Source organism: Eurosta solidaginis, chromosome 5 (assembly GCF_040869045.1).
Source record: "Eurosta solidaginis isolate ZX-2024a chromosome 5, ASM4086904v1, whole genome shotgun sequence".
Classification (NCBI taxonomy): domain Eukaryota; kingdom Metazoa; phylum Arthropoda; class Insecta; order Diptera; family Tephritidae; genus Eurosta; species Eurosta solidaginis.
In genome coordinates, this window is record NC_090323.1 from 238,047,520 (window position 1) to 238,072,480 (window position 24,961).

The window sequence follows — 24,961 nt, forward strand, 5'->3', positions numbered from 1 at the left end:
CTACGCCGAAACCGGTTTGTCTCAAAACCAAATTTGACAAGGGATAACGGAAAATCGTTCCAATATACATCAAAAATTTTGCATCTATCCAAAGCTATCGAAAAAAGTAATTTTTGCCCGGCCCGCTCCGAATTCGGGGAAATTTTAGCGCAGAACACCTTTCTGTATTCGCGGGCTTTAGCAGCGCTTAAAAATATTACTATGCGTGGGTCTAACACCGGTTTGGAGATCAAAAGTGCATTACTTGTGTTCACGTATTTTTTGCAACAAAATCATCAAAATAACAAAAACCGCATGAAAATTTTCACCTTTTTTTGCAAATATCTCTTGACAGATTCAACATGTTTAGCTTCCGTTCTCGGGTTCGCTATCGTCGATCCAAAACGCGTCTTTTGCACCCCTACTTTCTTCAATAAATTTACCCACCCTAGTATACCCCATTGTATACTCATTTAATAAACTAGTAGAGCGCTACTAAAATGAAATGAGAGACACACAAATGACAACGAAAATGCTTAGTAATTATAGTAGGTAGACAGTCTTTATTCATACAAATATTTTTCTGGTGTTTTGGTGCTTTCATAACAGAACGCGCCACATATAGACACATATTTTGACAATTTGTTGTGAAAAGATACAAAGCAAAGTATAAATTTAATGACAGTGAACGTATAGTGAAAATAAGCGATAAAAAAGAAAATACCAGAAAACGTCAGAGGAAAACCGTAGCAATGCCGAAAACGCTGAGAGAAATTATTTATTATACAGAGAAGAAGCGTCATCGTCAATTGGTGTAACAACAATGAAAAACTGAAAAAATAAGAAACGAAAATAAAAAGTGTATTGCTAAACAAATATTTTATAGATATTTGTACTTAGAAAATAATAAAATAAATAAATAAAAGTATTGAAATAAAGAAACAAGAATAAGAAATACTTTATTGGACACTAACACAAATAATACAGCGTGCCAAACAAGTACATAGAGCAAGAGGGGTTAAAGAAGAAAAACGAATAAATTCGGTATTACCGCACCTTGAAAATTAATTAAAATTCTGTATTTAATTTAAAAATAGGAGCACATATACAACTGAATGCTTAATTTCTAAATAGAAAATTAAGCAAAATCATAATCAAAAAAATATTCGCTACCAACTTTTTGTGTATGTGAAATGGGGCAAAATCGCATATTTGTAGCCACTTTTGGCTTGTTGGTATTTATCTCACAGTGGCTCAATGTGATTAGGTAAGTGATAAAGTAATAACAAAACGATCGTTAATAAACATAAATAGAAGTACATAAAGCAAAAACTCTTGTTAATACGAAATGCAAAGTAAAATATGTAAATTTGTATGTGAATTGTTTGTGTTCAATACCAAAATTTTAAAATTTGCAAAATCAATGCGGTAAACAAAAGGGTTTTTGAACGATACGAAAGTGCCAAGCGAGTGCACGGAAGTATGCACAAACTGCATGAAATTGAGCCAAGCCAAACGCACACACACACATGCACGCAGACGTGGGTACTAATAAAAGTTCGCTTACTCTCAAACCGAGCCAACATTTTTTGAAAAGTTTGATCAAAAAATATTTAATTATCATACCTCAAGATGATTAATCCTTTCGATCCGAATGGGACCTATGTGTCCCGGTATATGTTTGAGGATGCCTAGCCTGGCAACTAAGTGACTAAACTGGGCTTAGCTGATCCCATTTCGTAGTTTATGGTATTCTTAACAGTACTCCTTTCCCTTATTTGACATTTAGTTTAGTTAAAATAATAACGCAAATTTGAACGCAATTTTTTGACGCTGTTTTTGCGAGTTTTAGTGGTTATTGAGTTTTAAAATCAACCAAAAGTACATTAGTGTTTTCGTTATATATTGAGGTATGTAATTATCAGATTTTCTGTTTATTTCGGTTAATTTTTATCCATCGCAACAAGATGTTGAATCAACTGCGCACAAATCGTTGATTCGTAATTGACCGTTAAAGTAGTCAAATGAACAAAAAAAGTTGTTGCGGCAGCTTTGTACGAAAGTACCTATGTTGCCATATACATAAATAAATGTAAGGAGCGATAACCACCGAAAAGATCTAAGGCCGAGCTTCTCTTCCAATTTGCGTCGTGCTCTTGATTTTCCCTACAAATTGGCCGGACGGGACCTACATGTGTTTTATGCCGACTCCGAACGGCATCTGCAAGGCAGATGAGTTTTCACTGAGATCTTTTCATGGCAGAAATACACTCGGAGCGCTTGCCAAACACTACCGAGGGGCGACCCCGCTTAGATTCGTTCACGTGAGTGTAAATTCGTAAAAACTTGAACAAAATGTTACTAACTTTGGAAAAATCCTGTTCGTTCAAACAAAACTTTTGCAACAAGATGGCGCAATTTTGCATTTCGCTTGGACGAGAAGTTGCAAAATTGCACCCGATAAATAGGTGTCCAGGTATCTGATAATTTTTTGCACAGTAAATTCAAAAAAGGGTTTTTCGTTTTGTATTGATAACTGAAAAATTAATTTTTGTGTTGTTTTCCCATTTTGTGTAATTTTTCGATTTGTTGGTTTTCTTATTATTTTGGTTTTTTTTTTTTAAACAAGTGGCACCATCGTCATAAGTACAAAGTAGAGAGCGCAGTGAGCGTAAAATTCTCTTTGAAATTTGCTCATGTACTGACTGTTGATCGCTGTTGAAATGACCAGTGAGATCAGTTGTGTTAACGGAAAAATCAGTTAGATTGACCAGGAATCTGTCAATTTTACAGAATTTTGTTAACTTAAGAGCGACAATTTCTCTTCTGTTGAAATTACTAAACTAATTTGTTCGTTTGACAAAGAACTCGGTCGAATTAACCATAATTCGATCAATTTCACCGAATCTCTTTTAAGTCAAGAACATCAGAACCGATTTGTTGATATTACTAGCACCATTTCTTTCAGTGTAAGTATGTCATATACTCACATGCCATCTGTAAGACACAAATCTTTTACCGATTATTGATGATAACAGTTTTCAATTGTTGGGTAATCAGTTCTCAACTTGAACGAAGACAAAATCCACTCATAGGATTCATAATAGTTCTGATAGCTGAAAGGAAGGAGAGAGCAGCTGTTCGTCGAAGTGGCATGTCTGGGAGAAAAAGGAAACTAGCCGCAGGTCTCCTACCTTTTCCAATTCCTAAGCGAAGGCGTGCCACAATCTGTGCGGAACAAAATAAGGAGAGGAGAACAAGACGATATGCGAAGAATGCGAAATTCCTCTCGGCAACATTGCTTCGGACCTTATACAAAATAAAAACCCACTTTTTATAGTGTATTGCTTCTCTATTATTATTTTTTTTTTTATTCCTTACCGATTCATTGAATTTGAAATAAAGTATATTTTCTTATAAAAACCAAATGCAACTATATTTCAGGTAAGGGATCATAAAATACTAATCGGGAAAAATAAGTCCCACAAAAAAATACTGACGGGACTTATGTATCCGACCGCCCCTTTTTTCAAGAATTTCATATTGACGTGATAGAATGTTTTTATTTTACCCACTGTAACGATTGAACACCTTTAACAAGTTCTGTTTACCCCACAAGCCTTTCGGATCGAAAGGGATAAAAACGTTCAAATTTAAAAGCATTTTCTGTTCGAAAACTAATGTATCGTCGAGAGAAAAATGTACCTTAAATGTGATTATTCTTTAATAATCATTTATGATTTATGATTTATGATCCCTTGTCAAATTTGGTTTTGAGACAAACCGGTTTCGGCGTTGTGCCATCGTCAGTGTCGATTTTCGTTCGAGATTTCGATTTCGAGAACTAAAATCGACACTGATGATGGCACAACGCCGAAACCGGTTTGTCTCAAAACCAAATTTAACAAGGGATGACGGAAAATCGTTCCAATATACATCATTTATCCACCCTGTCAGAAAATCAACAAAACAAGATAAGTTATATTTGATATCATTGAAAAATTAAGCTTTAATTGTTTTAGAGTAATATTTGACTGCTTTTCACAGTCATTTTCTGATCATATTCGTGAACATATTTCAATCGTTTTGGTTGAGATTTTTGAATCATTTTTGAATGCGATTATGATGCATATATTTTTCATATCTCATTCAAAATAAGATACTACACAATAATCGTATTTCATCTGGTGAAGAAAGCAAGCGGAAGTGAGCTATTTGGACCACAGGTCACTCGTAAACAAACTTGACCGATATTCACCTGCGACTACAACATCTAAGATCAGTTATGATCGTCAATTAAAATAAGATACCGTACAGAATGTTGAAGACATATGCAGGTACATATGTCAAGACAGTTTCACTTACCTAGGGTTCAAACAATTCACAACCTCTGTATTGTCCAACTATTATGTATTTTCTGGGAAGCCGAAGGTGGAGAAATGGTTTGGGAAATCTTCGGTCGAGCAGCATTTGCATTATATTGTCTTGAAGAATGTCTTAATAATCAAATTTTTATATACATATTTTATCTGAACTTCATGATTGAAAAAATGTGTGTATGTGAAAAAAATAAGATTTTTAATGAAAAGTAAAATTTTAACAAGTATAAAATTCATTATTCAGTCAACAAATATAGTCAGAAAAGATTCAGAAAGCTGAATTAAAAATGATTATAAATTTTTGATCACCTAAAGTAAACACATTTGATTCAAATATGATTCCAAAATGTGATTGAAAAATTATATACACTTTTTGATCATCTAAGGTAAGCATTGTTGATTATTGTTTTTGTTGGCTTTTATGAAATATTAATCTTTAATCATCAAAGGACTTCAAAAATGCTTCGAAATATTGATCGAGATATGCTTTTCAGTTTTTGATCATCAAAGGTATTCATATTTGATTATTTCTTTTGTTCAATTATATGATAACTCATTATTTATCCAGAAAGAGTAATCAAATTGTTTTTACATATATGTAGGGAAATTCAAAATTTAATCGTCTAAGTTGTACTCAAAAATTTCAAAACGATCTATTTGAATAGAAATTAAGCCTGGGAGTATCCGTATATTCGAGTATCCAGATATACATCCGGGTTATCCGTTGACACGAATAAATTCCGGGAAGCATGGATATGCGGTTAATATTCGTTTGTGAAACTATTCGCATTTATGAAGATATATAACCGTATTTTCGGCTATCCAGTGGAAGCACCAATTTGGTAAACTATATTCGTTAATTTAACAATAATAACAGTAAATACTTGCCTTATTTATCATTCCAATTAACAGTGAATGCAAATAGGGCTCGTATGGAGAAATATTTTATTTGATATTAAACTATTCTTATTCTAGTATAAGAAGACAAGCGTCGGCATCATTTCCCGACTATACACAATTACGATGGGACTTACTGCATTTCTGGCACTGGAGAATACCCTTTCAGAAGCTGTTGAAGTAACATGTACTAGTCAATATGCTACCTGTCAATGGAAGACTCAACTCCACGATGACAAACACTGATCTAATTGCATGATCCTATGTTACCAAACTCCAATCGTAGCCGAATCATTGGTACCAAATTAGGTTTTAAACGGGCTTTTCGATCATACGGTCTTACCGTGGTATGATATCGGGTCTACCCAAGCTCCCACCATTTTAAGAATAATGGCATCCGGTTACAAAGGCAACACCACCTTAAGTCTCATTACTTTTCTATTCCAAGCACAAATATTTCGTTGTAACATGTTCTAATGCTAAAGGCTCACCAGATACATGATACCATTCTACAATTTTATTACAAGTATTAAGGGATGTGAACAACCTTTTCTGAGTACCAGGCATAATAATAAATTTGCATCACAATTAAGGGATTGTGATTCAACCTTGCCAATACAACATGATTGAAAATGCTCATTCACTGTAAATAACTACTTCGAATAATCTGTTCAAACCCTCGTCCCCTCGATAGAGTGGTAAGATACAGACAATTCTTCATTAAGTTCACCTACTGATCACATTTACACTAGATCAGATGCCATCGGTCAGCATAGCCTAACGCAGTTTCAAACATTAGACATCTGCATTATCTTCAATTTTCTCAACAGGTTAAACAACGGGTCACAATTTTTGGGATGTTATCAACCTTTTCTTTGGGCTTCCACAGAAAAGTCTTTGAAATTAGAATAAGTAAAGAGGCAGTTTACCCTTTTGCTCGGGCCAAGAGTAAACTATATGCCAACTTTCCAACTGTCTGATTCGAAGGCCCAGTACTTGGCAGCCCCTACCCTCAGGGCCGTGAAGCTGGGCTTTCATTACTACAACCCAAATTGGGTAAAAAGAACGCCCCCAAGGTCAAACGGAGCTTTGAAGGGGATCTTGGGGCTACAATTGAGCCGCAGGGTTGGTGCAAGGGTGAAATGGCTGAAGATACTATACACGTGTATACCAATGGTTCTAAATTAATGGAAGGGATCGGGTCTGCTCGTTACTGTGTTGATCCAGAAATAAGCAGATCCTACTGCAGCGTCTTTCAGGTGCAAATTATAGCCTTCAAGAAAGCAACAGAAATTTTGGAGGAATCGTGTTTAAGCTGCAGTACTTCATCAAGAAGTGTTCTAGAATGCAAAGAAGCATTGGAAAAACTTCGCTCGGGCCAGACCATACAATCATACTGAATTCCCAGTCATAAAGAGATAGAAGGTAACAAAAATGCTGATGAGTTGGCAAAGTAGGGTGCAGCACTCGCTGAATGGACGGCAGACGTCCCAATCCGTTCGGTAGAAATCAAAAGGAGACAGAAGTTGCATATGATCCATCAAGCAGGAAAGGCGTGGGTAGAAGAGAGAGGCTCCAAAATGTCTAAGATTATGTGAAAATCTACGGCGTTCGACTCACAAAGCTAAAAATAAATAAATTTAAGGCGCGATAACCTCCGAAGAGATTTTAGGCCGAGCTTCTCTTCCAATTTGCATCGTGCTCCTCTTGGTTTTCTCTACAAATTGGCCGGACGGGACCTACATGTTTTATGCCGACTCCGAACGGCATCTGCAAAGCAGATGAGTTTTCACTGAGAGCTTTTCATGGCAGAAATACACTCGGAGCGCTTGCCAAACACTGCCGAGGGGCGACCCCGCTTAAAAAAATTTTCTTCTAATTGAAAAACCTTATTTCTAAAATTTTGATGTTGCTTTGCCCGGGGTGTGAACCCAGGGCATACGGTGTGGTAGGCGGAGCACGCTACCATCACACCACGGTGACTCACAAAGCTGCTAATATATATAAAGCGAGAAGACTTAAGACCACCGATGGGCATACTAACTGGACACTGTCTTCAGTTCCCTTCACTGCAGGGAGAAACGGTTGAGCACGTTCTGTGTTCGTGTCCTAGAAAATTGCAAGTATTTGCCAAGATGACGGAGTTGTTCTATAACATAAGTCATGGCACCTGATTGGAGTTCTTCGTTTGGTCGTCAAACTAATTCTGATAAGACTATGGGCAAATTCAGACTGTGTAAGGATATTTATTGACCGACCAGTTCAACCTAACCTAACCCAACCCTAGAACACAACCGTCTACCCACCATATTGACATTTGAAAAAGGGTAGTTTTGAAATATATGTAGTTATTTGCATATAAAAAACCATATTTGTATGCAAAATGCACGAACATAACTATATATGTCACCCGGTCTATGAAAAGGTGGCTTATGACTAAAAAAAAAAAAAACAGCTTTACAGCTGTTCCTCGCAATTTCTTTTTTGAGTCATAAGCCACCTTTTCATAGACCGGGTCATATATATTAAAATTTTAATGTACGTAATTGATAGTCGAATTGCAATTGACCTACAATCAATTTTACACCTTGCTCTTTTTTAAATGACTTATTGCTTATGCTTCGCCCTCTCAACCCGTATAATACTCAAATTTCTACAAATAATCATGCAAATGTTTCGCTACCGTTTATAAACAAATTATCTGTGTTCATTGAAATTTAATACTACATAAATAACAACAACGATCTTACTGCAACGACGTCTATACATTGATGAAGTTATCGCCATTAGTTTTGAATTATCAACAACGGCACAATTACGCATTTTGTTAAAAATAACAATAGCTAAACAAAAGTACAGAAATTGACAAATAAATAAATATATCATGTGTTTACTTAATATCGTCAGCCGAGTATCGAAATATGCCACTCATGGCAGAAGCGTCTTTTGCCGTCAATAAAGATTTATAACCGACCTTGGGAATGCCATTGACATGACTAAGGCGTTATGTAACAAACTAAAACAGATTAGCAATCAGCCGGTTCCGAAATCTATTTTGAGGTTTTTGCAGGAAATATCTTCGAATAGCGACCGGTGAGAAAGTTCGCTGTATGTAGGGTTGGTAGAAGTAGTAGTGGTAATATGTCCCTGTTCCTCGGTCCAACCTTAAAATGTCTCAACTTTCTTATAAATATTTGTATAGAAATAAACACAAAAGGCGCTGCTTTTACCCCAAGAACAATAGAACATCGTGATGGTATTGGCAGGGTTTAGTTAAACTTTGGTCAACGGTAAAGTCTTTCTCAAATCCGACTATGTAGATACAATACACATGAGATGCTAAGATGCAAAGAAATTCGCGAGTGCTAATGCATTCCGTGATCGACAAATCTAGACGACGATCCAACAGACGCGCACACAAACATAAAGACAGTGCATCCCCTATTACTACCACCGAAAAGAGGTCGAGGAAGCCATCGAACACGCTGAACCATATACATCAGTAGAACCGGACTGCATTTACATGTCGACTCTTAAAAACCTTGAGGGATTACAATATATCGTGCCGTCTTCAACCTGTATCTGTCCACTTTCATCATACCTGCAAAATGGAAAATGACGAGGGTGGTACCGCTACTAAAGCATGTGAAACCAGCTAACGTATGAGACTCATATCGATCTCTCTTATCGCAAGTAGCCAAGACGCTGGCCAAGAAGGTCGCATTTGTTCATAACAAATCGTTCCCGAGATGGTCGGGCTTGGTACCGGAACGTATCAGATCTGCATCCGGCAAAGGAACATCAACATCGATAACACTACCCAAGGCCTTCGGGGAGTGTCCTTATCGCTACAACAACAACGCAGATAAATTGTGGACAGAATCAAAAATCCTGTGTGGTCGGCAGGCATCAGTGCGTTTAGGAACATAACGTCAAAATCTTGAAAAATTAAACAAGGAATGGCACTATAAAAGAACGACTATCTACCTAGCCTTTCCAAGTCTTTCACCTAGCGAATCTGACTGGAAGATACTGGATGTCGAACGTCACTGATCAGGATTGCCGCGAATGCAGCCACAATTTTATCTTAAGTCCAGAGCCGTAACAAAATCCTCAAAATGTTTGTTGTGAAATTGATTGCAAACATTTATATTCATTGCACATAGATAGTAATACTTTTTTTCAATGGAAAGTACAAAATTGCCCAACATCTTGGGAATAACACGATAAAAATACAAAATAGTCCGGAAATACGTACTTAACAAAAATGACGCATAACCAAAAAAAAAAAAAAAATACAATTTGGAAAACTAGCAAATAGATGCTAATTTTTAATTATAATGAGCTGACATTGTAAGTACTAGTATTAGACTGGGTCGATTTATTGACCGATATCGCGCCCATAGTACAGGTTTACAATTATGGTATGTATGAGAGGGAAACAATTCCTTTCTGTTTCTAACACACTGCCGTTTGATACTTCGGTCAGTGTCAAACTATTGTGGAACTCAGTGGAACATTCGTTTGACACTGAACGAAGTGTCAAAATTACCGGGCTTGCTGTCGTGGAAAGCAACGCAGGTAAACAAAAAAAGGAGCGGAATATCATATATGGGTTGCTGTGATGGTAAATTTTTTTGGACGAATTTAGTATGGAAATGTAGAACACCTATATGGGTCCTACAGAAAATTATACAAAAGTATTGAATTGGGTTATCTGAAGACGCGTAGTTATTCCAGTATTAATAATACAAACACGGGTGCTAAGTTTTTCTACCCGTTCAAAAGTTCTCCGCGAAAAACAGTTTGAAACCGAGGTCGACTGCAATAACCCGTCCAAAAATGTGGAAAGAGAAATAAAAAGACGCGTTTTTTCCTGTTATCAATAGTTCAAAGGCGAAAAAGTATTTGAATTATTGGAAGTGAGGCAAAAACTCGTCTACTAATACCTCCCCCGACGCTTTTGGTCGTGCTTTAGCAATGGTCCCCGGTAATAAAGTATCACAATTTGTTAATTTAAATTGTCAAAAACATATGGATTATGGAAAGTAAATAAGGATATTTCTTTGTAATTTTACAATAAAAATTAAAATTAAGTTTTCGTTAGCAGCTAGTACACTTTTCTTGGACCTAAGAAGTACAACAGACCTAAGAAAAACGAACAAGAACAAGCATTTTATCGGGTGAGCTGTGTATGTGCGTGCTGCTACATATCCTACTTGTAGACCTTTACAATGTCGCGCCATCGATTTTTCGATAGGATTTGGGCTCAGGAAAAAAAGTTCCACTACGCATACCCAAAAAAAATAATTTTCAAGCCTCCGAAATTTCATTTTTTTGATTATTTTCGACATTGATTTTTAAAAACATTTTCAGGAGGTGTGGAGGAAAGTTTTTTTTTAACTTAGCAACACCACACGCTTATTAAAAAATAAAGAAATACAAGACGCGATATAACTCCGAAGAGAATTTAGGCGAAGCTTAACTTCCAGTTTGCGTCGTGTTACTTTTAAATTTTTCTCACAAAATTACGGGACGTGACCTACAAAAAAAGTAGACCCAGTGACAACCGTGATTGAGCTAATTCAATATAATAAGCGCTCGATTTTGCAAACAAATTCGGGAGGTTTCAATCCTGTTATCATATAGAACGGTGACCTGGTAACCCATATTTGAATACTGCTTATGGATAGAACGTTCTCTGGCCTCTGAGAAATTGACTCTCCCATCTAGGTGGCGTGACTTTTAATCTCTTAGTTATATGGATTAAAAAGCCTGATGAGGTAATTAAATATATTAAAAGCCTACACATACAGTAATAGGCTGAAAGGGCAAGCATAATAAATATAAATAAAGTGTGCAATTGAGAAATAAAGCCATGTATTCGCAAACGAAAATCTGACTCAACGAGTCACTTCCTTCCCACTACACTACAACAACAACAACGTAGAAGCATTTATGCTACAATATTAGATGAGGCGGTTACGGGAATGTTCGGTAGAAAATGTCTACTAGGGATTTGTGGACATATCGGAGTTTGTTGAAGCTCGAGTTTATGACGCAATGTGAAAGTTAGGTTAGGTTGAACTGGCCGGTCCATGAGGACCTCACATATACTGAATCCGTAGACTGAGTCCGTAGTGTTACTAGAAGTTTATTTAACGAACAAACTGAAAACCCTATCAAAAACCAGGACCTATGTTATAAAATAACTCCGTCCTCTTGGCAAATACTAGAAGCCTTCTAAGACCTATGCCACTTGATGCTTTTAGATCTGACAGCTGTATGACTCCCAATAGCTTCTTAGCCTGGCAAGCGCAGGGCACGAGCACAAAACGTGCTCTATCGTTTCTTCTTCCAACTCCCACTTTCTACATCTACTATCACTGACTAAGCTTTATTTAAAGGCACGTGACGCCAGAAGGTGTCCAATCAGAATACCCGTCATGAGTGTACAATCCTCTCTTTTTAATGATAGAAGCAACTTGTTAGTCTAAGGTTGTAACACCTACACATAATCTTCGACACTTTACAGTCCCGCGCTTAGACCCATGCATTTCCCGCTAGGTGGATCATGTGCACCTCTGGCCTTCTCTTAATCTCGTCCAATCTGATTAGGACGTATACGAAGCAAGTGATAGTAATGTAAACATTTCGGCAGAACCTTATATTTCTAACATTTTTGGATCCCATATGTACCTATTAAATGAAGAACGCTTTAGAAGTATTTGCTGGGTATTCTCTTAAAAAATTATAATGTAGTTGTTGTTTTAGTGATAAAGACACTACCCCGCAACAATCACCATAAAGGTACTAGCCCGATTATCCCGGGAACGATTTAATATGGCCACATTGAACCTTATATGCAATCCCAATCCCCCACCTCCTAGTTCCATGAGGATACAATCATATTTGTAACAGGATTCGCCTCGCGTAGGTGAGGTTGACAATTGGGTTGCGGAAGCTGTAAATTGCGCTTAGCAACCCCGTGAATCCCAAAAATTAAAATTGACAGGGCGTTTACGATAACAAAGAGTAAACAAAAGTTTAAAATATCGTATCAATCAATCTCATATTTATTTTAAGAAATGCATAAATGAAATACAATACAATACTGAGAAAAGGATATAAATTGCAAAAGGATATTAATTAGTAGTCCATATCTGCTTAGCAATAAAGTATGTTTTGTGGACTAGAATCGCTTTCAAATCGTATGTACTACGTACATAATTATGATTTGTTCTTAGGCAAAAAATTAGTATAGTCTTGTTTGTAACAAAATTATTAGAGGTATATAGTAAGTATATCCTAGTTGTATATGGTAGAGTATAACTCTGTAAAGCAATTAATTGTTTCTTACAGGACGTTTTTGTTTTTAATTTTTCATGGCATGGCAGCGTTTACTTAAGAGATTTTAAGTTCATACTTTTTCGCATTTTCGCATTCTTTAAATAAAGTGTGGTAAAGGAAAGTTTATGATACCATAAAATAATGGCAATTTCGTAGGATCATGTCGTACTAATAACAAAAACGGCGTATCGGCGCGAAACAGCACATTACCACCGGAACGTTTCAAGTACGTGACCGTTGCAGCTGCACCCTCCGTGCCATTTTCGTCGACCACAAAATCCACTTTATGTACAATATCACCCACAAACAGATCGGACAATAAATTGCTACTCCTATTACGATCCAAACTCCAACGTTCCAGCAGATTTAGTGTAGGAATATGCGGGGCGCCAGCTGATTTCTCAAATGGGAATATAACGCCACGCTGTGTACGACGCAATACTTTGCTCGATAAATCTATAACCGGTGGTGGTACAAATATGCCATTAACACCGAGTGCACGAAATACGCTTTTCATATTAATATTTTGTGTTAAATGCATTTTTGGAAATGTAAATATCGCATTTTGATAAATCATTTTAGCAATCATGCCTTCAATTTTTTCTGCATCTAAAGTTTTTAATAAATTTCGTAATTTATCACGACTAGAATTGTTCGGCTGTATAACATACATTGTCGTAAAATTGTTTACATAGGGTAAGCCGATTATTTTGCAATCATATTCACTGGCATAGTAATAAGGATATGCACCAGCAGTAGCCATCATTTTAACTTTTATTGCTGGGTTTTTTATACCGTCGGGATAGAAATTGTCGATTATAGTAGCGCCGCTTAGGAAGGGGTTTTCCCAGTAACCTTTGAAGTATAAAGCGCTTGCTATTATTGCATTCGTATCTGCTGAGATGTTATCGGTTATGATGCCTGCAATTTTGCCAAAGGTACTTTTGTAAACCCAATCGTTAATATAGTCACGCGATTTTGGTGTATTAAAATCCAATGATGTGATGTCACATTTGTATATAGAATTGATAATGTCCCTGGAATGTTGAAATTTGTATAATTAAATGCATGTTTTTAATTTATAGATTAAAAAACAGCAATACAAGCCATTGTTTTTGATGATTGGGATAACTGTATGTACTAAAACGAGCTCCAGAAAAAAAATGTTTTCAGTATATTTGTACCACCATCAAAAATAACGGCTCATATAATGATAAGGGTAATCCCAAAAAAATGGTATTTTTTTGCCTTTGAAAAGTTCGTGAAATTTCGTTTCAGAAATAAATTTAAACCTTCCGCTTTTCCTGCAAGGCTTCTTTTTTATTAATTTGTATATTAAAAACTTAAGGATCGTTTTTTCAAGAAACGTTAAGGTTATCTGTCCAATAAAAACAGTTTTTTTATACCAAATTTTAATTGAATTGAAATCATTTTAGAAAAAATGTTTTTACCAAAACCACAGAATGACAGTTGTCGCCGAACTTTTTCAATAATGACGTGTCAATCCCTACGAGGTATTTTTCTACTGGGAGTACGCTTCGAATACGCAAGTTTTTTTATATCTGACTGATAACTTAAAGGGTTACGATATTTCTATATAATTGTATGCAAAATTTCTTAGAAAAATGTTCACAATAATCATACAAATCAAAACCCATTGAAGGAAAATTAAAAAAATGTGTTGTTTGGCCTTTATCTGTAATGAAAAGTAAAATTTTGAAACACCAATAATGCATATGTCGGCTTTTTTGACGACCACCCTGTACTAAAATTTCGAAAGCATTTAGTAGCCACGCCTACTTTCTAACCACGCCTATTACTGAAATCCAAACATCAAATGTGTAGTATTTTATATGACAAGAAAATATCAAAGTAACTTTGAATTTTAATAAAACGGACGGTTTTCAGAATACTAAATCATGCGATTTGTTATTTCGGATACAATTTGATACATCACGTCCGATAGTTACATTTTAATAATGGCCATGCCCATATACAAGATAATTAACATATGTGACCCAGCCTATGAAAAGGTGGCTTATGACTCAAAAAAGAAATTGCGAGAAACAGCTGTTGAAGATAAACAATGCATTTCTTCAGTTTCTTAGTAGTTTTTTTTTTTTTTTGAGTCATAAGCCACCTTTTCATAGGCCGGGTCACATGTATATAAGAAAATATAACTGTTTTCAATCGGGTCCAAAATTTATATTTTATATCGCCATTTATAGTGTTATACATTCTGGGTATTAGAAAGCAAAAAACTCAGTTTTTAACGTCTCCATTGGCGGCCGCCGTGGTGTAATGGTAGCGTGCTCCGCCATCCACACTGAAGGTGCTCGGTTCACGCCCCGAGAAAAACAACATAAAAATTTTAGAAACAAGTTTTTTCAATTAGAAGAAAATGTTTTCAAGCGGTGTCGTTCCTCGCTCTCAGTGAAAAACTCATCTGCCGTTCGGAATCGGCATTAAACATGTATGTAGGTCCTGTCACCCCAATTTGTAGGAAAGATTAAAATATGCATAAAGCAACTTTTAAGAGAAGCTAGCCCTAAAAACTCGTCGGAGATTATCGCGCCTTACATTTTTTTTTTTATGAACTTTTAACCCTGTTCGACGGCCCTTAACCGCCTCCATTCGGGAATAAAATTTATATGTGATATTATTGATATTATTGTTCTATCGTCTGAAGGGGTGAGCCTAGAAAAAATATTTTATTTGACTTATAAGGAGTACCCTAATAAACAACAGCGAACACAAAAATAGCATTGGAAATTTTTATCAAATTTTCGATATTTTAAGAAAACATTTCTTTAAATTTTGTAATTGAAACTATGCAAGCCAAACTCAGAGAACTCATGTTAACTTTACGAAAATTTCGAACTTTTTATTTGGAGTTCTATGAACCTTTTTGAAAATGCAGTTTCGTTTATTATGTTGTAACAAGTTAAAGATCGCTTAAAATTCGCATTGATTCTTTTTTTTAACAATTTTGTAGGCCAATCAAAGTTCAAGTAATAAGTCTACCAAAATTCCTGTCAGATCTAGAAGCAGCAAGTGGCATAAGTACAAGAAAGCTTCTAGTATTTGCCAAGAGGACGGAGTTAATTCAAAACAGTACTGGAATTCTAACAAAAGCAAGAGCTTAAAGAAAAACCATATGGGCTGCAACAAAAATCCTCGTCCAATGAGATAATAGCACCTGATTGGCGCACGCAATGTGTGGATCGCTTCAATGGGCGGATCGCTGATGATAAACCGTCTTGGGTTTTGAAATAGTCGGCTATACGGTCTATGAACATTTTACAAAAATAATAAACTTGGCCTTGAAGACAACAAATTAATATAACAAAAAAAGAACATTAAGCAATAAGTTCGAATGTTCTCGAAACTTTCTTGAAATTTCGAATTGCTTCAAACACGGTTTTTATTTTGGTTTGCATAGTTTTCCGTTACAAAATGCATAGAGGTTTTTCTTAAAATATTGAAAATAAAGAAATAAGAATTTATTTGACGAAAATCGTAAAAAATTGCAACTGCTATTTTGCGGTTCGCTGCTGTAGATATATGTATGTATGTTTTTTGCACATATTTATGCATATATATGTACAAACTTGTAAACAACATATATCATGTTGTTTGTTGTAGCGATAAGGACAACAACGACATATATCATCATACATACCTATATTTTGGATTCAATTCATAACCATTTTTAACAAAAAGGCCATTCACAATCTTTATCACATTGCCCATAGCTTCTCCAGGTACATCACCCACTTTCGGTGTTGTTCGTATATTAAATGCAACATTTGTATTACGCCAATTATCACGATTTCTTGATTGTAACGCAACTGAATTGTTTTGCATTTCCTGCATCATAGCACTAAACTCGGTATGAAATGCATTGAAGGCATCTCTTAATGGTGGCACATCCAAACGGAAGATATGCCTCAAATCTTCATAGTTTTTGCCTCGCGAACCCAACAACAATAACGCCATTGAAGACATAATGCTAACAGGTGAAAATATTGTAGTTTTGCCCAAATGTAAATTCTCGTTCAATAATAATCCAACATCTTGTGCAAAATTCAAAACACTTGCTGCCACAATATCAGCTGTTCCTGCTCCTCCTGCTGGTGTACCAGCAGACGTATCATCAGCCATTGTTATGCCATTTTCTCCAAAAATATAAGCAAATATGCACGTTTGTAGGCAAACTGCCAATATAGATGACCTTAAACTTATCATTGATAGCACAATGTTTTAACGCACAAAACTCACAAATGGCAAGCACCCAAGCTGAATTGTTGTTTATAAGTAAAGTAAAGCACAATCAAAGCTTATTGTACTCATTTTGGGAAATTCCGGCTTATGCGGCAGTTACTCACGAACGTACGTACCAAAAACGTGTCAGCTGACACGACCTATCTTATGAGTGTGCAATGTAAACGAAAACTCACCGACGTGCAACGCCCGTACGTACGTAGCCCGGAACGTAGAAATCAAAACAATTTTGATTTTTTCCGTAAGAACGTGTCAGCTGATCGCTCTCTCACTAGACAGAGTTGCCTAGTAAACTTTTGTGCGCTAATTTTTGACCGTTTGCAATTTTATGCAAAAACGCCTAATTAAAGTTTGAAAAATTGTGAAAATAATTCGAAATAATTATGTAAAAGTGCTGATTATAAATATTTAATCTATTTATACTTATTTAATAGTATTCCGGCCTTTTACAATATCAAAAATTAAATTGGAAAAAGTTGATGTTTCCATAAGCATACATGCAAAATGGTCAATGGCAACAGTGCTTATCTGTAAACAATACACACACAAATATGTTATGTACATGTACACAGACGCACACATTGATTCCTACGGGCTTGAGAGTTCGGTCAAACGTGCTTCGTACGACAAACGTCCTTACGTACGGCACACGTCGGTGGGTAACTGCCGCATAAGTCAGTTGTGTATGTTTGAGCTGTCAAACTAGTCGTTTTTTGATTATCAGCCAACGTAGCCACCTAAAAGCGAAAATGTTGAGTCGCTCGCTATAAGTTGAGCTTGAGCGAGCACGAAGCGCGCTTTATATATTTGTAGTTGTTGGTATGTTGTCATTACTAATTTACTTTGTGTTGTTGATGAAAATAATTAGTTTTTGTTCTAAACATAAATTATTTTTAGTTTCTAAACCGGAAATCAACATAGTTTTGTAAAAACAATAACCTTGATATAGTAAGTTGTTAGAAGTTAGCATAAAACTTGAGAAAATTGCAAGAGACTTTAAATTTGAAAGAAACAAAAGACTTGGGCAACAAACTTTCTCATATCTTAATATTTGATTTATATATGGGGTATTCCATCCCATTTCGACCAATTTTGAACCCGACCCCTTTAGAATTGGCTGAAAGTTTTTCTTCTTTTTCTAGCTTACGAAAGAAGTTTTTTATAATTTTTTCAAATTTTTTCATCCAACTCAAAAAAAGTTATGAATTTTTAAAAAAACACCGTTTTTGTTTTCAAAATGCTATAACTTTTTCAAAAATTGACCGTTTGGGATCATTTTTTTTAATATGTTTTTAAATGTACTTTTCGGAAAAAATACAAAAAAAAATTTTAAAGTTTTTTTTTTCAATTAAATAAAAAAAATCCTCGGCCCACTCCGGGATTATTGGGGATGATTGCAGAATTGATTGAAGTTTTTTATGAGAAAAAATAAGGGCGAAATTCGAAAAATCTCGAAAAACTGAAAAATTACAAAAAAAAACTTTAAAAATTTTTTTGAATTTTTTCCAAAAAGTACATTTACAAACAAATTAAAAAAAAAAAAAGATCCCAAACGGTAAATTTTTGAAAAAGTTATAGCATTTTGAAAACAAAAACGGTGTTTTTTTTAAATTCATAACTTTTTTTGAGTTGGATGAAAAAATTTGAAAAACTTCTTAAAAACGTCTTTCGTAAGCTAGAAAAAGAAGAAAAACTTTCAGCCAATTCTAAAGGGGTCGGGTTCAAAATTGGTCGAAATGGGATGGAATACCCCATATGTACAGCAGTGGCAATTTTTTTCGATTTTGGCCTATTAAATTCTTCCTCTTTTTATTTTCAATAATTTAAGAAACAATTTCTTCACTTTTTCGAGCAAGAAACCGACAAAAGTTTTACTAAAATTTAAATTTTTTTATTTGGAGTTTTCTGGTTTTTTTTTTTTTGAGCATGCAGTTTTGTTGATTCCAGCCTAACAAAGTACAAGCTATAGGTCTCTTAAAATTCGTATTGATTTTTGACAATTTTTTCCGAAGACTGCTCGAAATTGTTGTAAAAACTCTCGAATTTTCGAATTTTTTGAAAAACTTTTTCGCGATTAGTTGGCATAGTTTCAGTTACAAAATTTATTGAAATTTTTTCCTAAATTATCGAAAAGTAAAAGGAGAATTTAATTGACAATATTTGATAAAGATTTCTATTTTTATTTTCGTGCTTGAAGCTGAATGAAAGATGATGCTCCGGCCAAGAAAGTGTTTCTATCGGAACCCGCCTATGGAAGCAGAGGTAGAGGGCGGCCCCCACTCCGTTGGAAGGACCAGGTGGAAAACGATTTAAACTCCCTTGGTGTGACCAATTGGCGCCGGTTGGCGGAGCGAAGGAGCGACTGGCGCGCCTTGTTGGACGGCCATATCCGTTTAGACGGTTAAGCGCCAATTAAGTAAGTAAGTAAGCTTGAAGCTGAAGTAAATATGGACCCAGGCAGCCCAAAAAGTTTTTGTGGACAATATGGGCGTCATATGAATAGTGAAAACAACATATTTAATAGCGGGAGGTTTTCAAGTAGATGTTCCAAAGCTTTTAGGAGTTATCGACCAAAGTTTGATTCTGAATGTGAAACGAACGATGATAATAAAAGCCTATTTGTTTCCTTATTTGAAGAAGGTGAAGGAGGGGTAGGACAGGGAGAAGGGGAAGTAAAGGAGAGAGATGGGGAAGGAAGAGGAGACGGAAAGGGAGAAGAAGAAGAGGGAGAGGTAAATGAGAAGGAGAAGAAGATGAAGGAAATGTATGAAAGGAAGGGAAGGAAATGGAAAATAAAATGGAAAAGGAGCAAAAGGATTAACCAAAGGTGAATGCGTGATGGATGTGTAGAGAGGGAAGAAGAGCAAGGGGTTAATAAGTTTTCGAAACATCATCTGACTGAGCTGCTAGTACTTTTGCCTGGTATAAAATTTCGCCGCTTCAGAGCTTCGCTTTTCGAATCTCGCAATACTTGTAAAGATCGCAAGCTTCTCAATATTCAATTTAGTCGCTATTTTGCCAGTTTCATATGTAGAGTTTACGATATCTTCTCGAAAATCTCGCTTGTGTTCGAGAAGAAATCGCTAACTTGGCAGTATTATGCCAATGCAGCGGTTAAATTAGATGTTAAGAAGCTAACGAGTATGACGGGAATTTTGAGATTTGGGATAGTCGCGAGAATTTTATTCTGGATCCACTTCCTGAAATCTTGAGCTCTAGTTCATTGAGAGAGGACTTTACCTTTCAATTACGCGCTTACTTAAAAAGCATGGCGCGAATGGGCCGGTTTATTATATTATGACAGCAATTACTACATGTTTTTTATCGTTTATCGGAGAGATTAGGAGCCGAATCGTAACATACGATCACGCATTGAATACGATATGAATGGAATTTACGTTAAAAGGCAGTCGTATAAGTTAAATGGGATTATAACATACGATAGCAAACAAATCTCGATTTATTTTGAACAAATTACTCTTTTGGGACCAAAAGTACGTAGGATCATATTCTAAAGTCATAATAGATATTAAAACGTCAAAAAAAGCCAGCGACTACGTTTACGTATATCATCATGCGAATACGAATCAAATAGTACGATCACGTATATTATAATCCAATATCCATGTTTTTACGTGTGGAATCATACTGTAACGAATTTAGAGGATTCCTCTTATTGCAAACCTTCTGCTAACGTTCGAATCGCTAACCTGTTGAATAAATAACTTCAATATTCAATAATGCAAAATGGTCTTTATTAGGCTACTTTGAGAGTACTTCACAATAACTCTTACTTCACAACTAATTGCGTGTTTAAACAAACTGCTTAGTCATGCCTCAGCTTGCGCTGCCTTTGTACTCTTGGTTCCCTCATTCACCAATTTCTCTCTAGTAATTTCGTGAACTTCACGCTTGGTTACCAGCTATATACATGTATATTTGTAGTTTGTATCCATATGCGTGCGTATTTGTGAGTACTACTTCGGCTGATGATGACATGCGTTTGTGAGTATCTCTCTGCTGCCTTGTATGTATGTCTGTATATGATGATTGATTTGTTTACGTACATACCAGTGTCTGCTTAGTATTGGCTTAGTGATACTAGTATCGCTTAATATAATATTGGTCACAATACGATCACGGATTTTACAATTTGGCCCCAGTTCCAGAATAAAGTAAAAGAAATCACACGAATGGGAGTCGCCTTGTGTGAAGTCCCGACTGGTTTTGATTCACTCGGCTAGATTATTCGCCGTTTGATTATTTGAAGAAGTCGCTTCTGTTGTGTATGTTTGCGTTACGTGCTAGCTCATATAGCGATAGAAGAATTTGTATTCTTATACAATACAATGCAAATCGGTATTCTTAATATAATTTTAAATAAATAAGTACCTTTTATAAATGTTCCATCTTTGTTCCCGTTTCAGCTTCACAATTGACCAGAGCGCAGAAGAAGTAGTCGAGGCCAACACTCAAACAATAAACATCGATCAATACAACGACAGCGATCTTACAAGCAAAGAATTATCTCCTCTTCTTGATGATTTTTCTGATGAAGATTTCAGCATTGAAAATGAAGAAGAGGCCAATCACGACTTTGATTTGTTGATATTTACACAACAATGGCCCGTAACAACTTGTTACCATTGGCGAGAGGAGGATAGCACGCACGCCTGCATCTTACCAACCAAAAAAGAATTTTGGACTATACACGGAGTCTGGCCAACAAAGCTGGGACATATGGGACCGAGTTTTTGTAATAAATCAGCCGGCTTTGACTTGGATCAACTTAAGGTGATTCTTGATAATCTTGAGACATATTGGCCAACAATTGATGGACAACAGCAGTTAGGATATTTCTGGAAACACGAATGGTTAAAACATGGTACATGCGCTGCTGCTTTAGAAGAGTTGAACAATGAGTTGAAATATTTCGAAAAGGGTTTAGCTTGGCGCGATCAATATTTAATGTCGAATATATTGGGTAATGCTGGTATACATCCAGATTCGAATAGTACTGTTGTTGCTTTACAAACAGCTTTGGTTAAATCGTTGGGCAAAAATCCATCCATACATTGTTTATATGATAATAAGCGTGATGTGAGTTATCTTGAGGAGATACGTATTTGTTTTGACAAACAGTTGGAGCTTACCGATTGTGACGGGGTGCTGCCAGGCGATGCTGTATCTATAAATTATCCAGGCGGTACCGTTATTACGAATTGCCATATATCCAAGCCTATACATTATCCGAGTAATGTGCCGCCATTGTTGCGTGAACAGGAGGAAAAGTGGAAGTTCCCTGTAGTAAACACTTATAAGTTACTGCAGTTCATTATGTGGTTTACTTTGTAAGATGGATGCGGTTTCTCACGGTATAGATTTTTATGTATGTATATTCAAACAGACAGCTATATGGGGCGTACAGTGGTTTATTTTGAATAAGTTTGTACAAAAATCATATGTCGCGTTAAACGAATAGAGTTAGATCAATAACTAACGAGCAACCGAACATTTATTATCAAAGTCGAGGGATCTAAGCTTTTAAACCTCGACTAAGAGACATCATTAAACGATAACATCATATCATTTGACAATTGATTTTGCTTTCCTCTCTACCCTGACGTTAGAAACGTACGAAACGATAATGACAGAGAATATCATTGCTAGGAGAAAACGACCCAAGACGATTCCTTCGTCGGAGCTATCGTTCGCAATTCGCCCGAGAACTTTTAAGCGAGATTCAGCTATCCATACTGTTTCAGACCTACACCTTTTAAGAGAAACCTCATTAAAGATGCTAGAGTATCATATGACATTCGTTCTCTTCAAAGACATGGCTGAAAGGGATGCAAAAGACACGATATTTAGAACCTATAAAGCAATTGACAAGCCGCATGTGAGCTACGCATATCTGTGTAGTCGTCAAGAAACATACTGGAGGAAGCTGCAGTCCTTTCAACACCGCTTAAAGAACTGCTACGGGATTATTTTGTGTTGCCAAAACATTATCTACACAGTGAGGCGGGAGTACTTCCTATAAAGGAGAGAAATTAAATGCTGAACAAACAGTTTCTGTTAAATACTCAGAAACCTGAGCATCTTAACAGGCATCTGCGCCACCCAGGTACGAGCGCCACTATGGCCCCCAGCGGGTCAGGGGGTTAGAAGATACCCGCGGTATGTATGCCTGTCGTAAGAGGCGACTAAAATAATCCAGGCTTTGTGTAGCGCAGCCCTTTCAGGTTGCCAGCGCAATACATAGCTACTCCAAACCAAATTGTCAACCTCACCTATCCGTGGCGATTTCTGTTTTATTAACAGCCGAGGCTCTGGCGACCCCGAACACCTCTTGGATCTAGGGGGTGGGAGGGCGGTATGGCCTAGAAGGTACCGAGATGGTCGGGCTTGGTACCGGAACGTACCGGATCTGCATCCAGCAAAGGACCATCAACTCGATAACACTCCCAAAGGCCTTATCGCTACAACAACAACAAAAGCGTCTGGCACATCTTGTTGTTGTTATAGCGATAAGGTTGCTCTCCGAAGGCTTTGAGGAGTGTTATCGATGTGATTGTCCTTTGCGGAATACATATCCGGTACGCTCCGGTAACACAGTACCATTAAGGTGTTAGCCCGACCATCTCGGGAACGATTTATATGGCCACATTAAACCTTCAGGCAATCCCTCCCTCCCCACCCCAAGTTCCATGAGGAGCTTGGGGTCGCCAGAGCCTCGTATGTTAGTGAAACAGAATTCGCCGCTGATAGGTGAGGTTGACAATTGGGTTTGGAGGAGCTATATATTGCGGTTATAAATCATGATCTTTGTCATCTGTGTTCCATGTGAAGTGCAAGTAAATATGTCGATCTATTTCTATTCGATCTAGATACTGTAATAGGTTAAACTCTTACTTACCCAGAACCCAATCATCCTTTCAATTACAATATGGAACCAACGCTCATGTCTCTTTGATCGAACCTTATTGAAACTTCAAGTTTACCTGGACTTCCAGTGAAGGATATCCGTGACAATTCGTGAGAGATCGCACCTACCGGATAGGACAAAGCACTAAAACAAGAAGAAGAAGGACGAAAATAAGAGCTCAATTATTGAACATACGATAAACGACCGGATCAATGTTATCTTGTCCCTTAAAAAATTTCCTGTAGACAAGGACCTAAATCAGCTGAAAAATATTGATTTCATTTTTTAAGTGGTCATTTAACAAACGGCTAGATAAGATATCGATCTATCGGAGCTTATATCACATACCAAAAACAAATCAGATATTTATTAGATGCTGCCATTTCAAACAGAAGACTTCTAGGTGATTGAGGTATGGATTTTAACCACGTAGAGGCTCTTCGCCTTCACATAACGTCTGACGGGCAAGGCTTTTTATGCGCCTAGCAATCTTACACAGTTACCTTGTGACTTGCCATTGTTCCTACGCCCTTGAATATGTAAGTTTTCGACATTGATATTATTAGTTCATAAACTTTACTAAGTTCATTACAAATAATTTTTCGCATCACAATACAAATAAAGGACGCCGTATTTGATTAACGTTTCTAGCTCTAAGCGCCATCATGATTTTTGATTTTTGAGAAATATTTATTCAAGGTACCCCACTGTGATGTTTTTAATAACAAAAAATAACTCATAAATGATATACTGATTATTGTAATTGGAAATGAAAGATACAATTATGTTTTAGGATTTATATATGAACCGTATTTCAATTAAATATGTAGGTAGTTGAGAGAAATAAACATATATATATATATTTTTAATAACGCAACTAGAACTTTGAATGAAAGTATCAAAATGTAATGCGATGATACAAGAATTTTTATACATCATTAAGAAATCAAATTCTATGCCGTCTTTAAGGATAATATTATGAGGCATACGCATCAATCACGCTTAACTCATATTATTAACTCTAGCAATCTTTATATTAATACACAAAAAAGTGTTATTTCTAATTATGTAAAGTTAAGTTATCCACTCGGATGACAATTATGATGAATGATGATTTACTTGTAGATAATTTATTTTGTTTGTA

General features: G+C 36.2%; 2 protein-coding genes across 2 annotated transcripts; one reads left to right on the top strand and one right to left on the bottom strand.

Moving 5' to 3' along the window:
- Positions 1 to 561: 561 nt before the first annotated feature.
- Positions 562 to 24,961, top strand: RNaseX25 (Ribonuclease X25). The gene is made up of 2 exons (XM_067789034.1): positions 562 to 1,246; positions 21,317 to 24,961. The coding sequence occupies exons 1-2, from the start codon at positions 1,173 to 1,175 to the stop codon at positions 22,242 to 22,244; spliced, it is 1,002 nt and encodes a 333-aa protein (XP_067645135.1). The 5' UTR covers positions 562 to 1,172; the 3' UTR covers positions 22,245 to 24,961.
- Spn28Dc (Serpin 28Dc) lies at positions 12,302 to 16,974 on the bottom strand. Its single transcript, XM_067789033.1, has 2 exons — positions 16,288 to 16,974; positions 12,302 to 13,642 (listed from the first exon to the last, which is right to left on the bottom strand). Exons 1-2 carry the CDS (start codon positions 16,851 to 16,853, stop codon positions 12,703 to 12,705), a joined length of 1,506 nt encoding a protein of 501 aa, XP_067645134.1. The 5' UTR covers positions 16,854 to 16,974; the 3' UTR covers positions 12,302 to 12,702.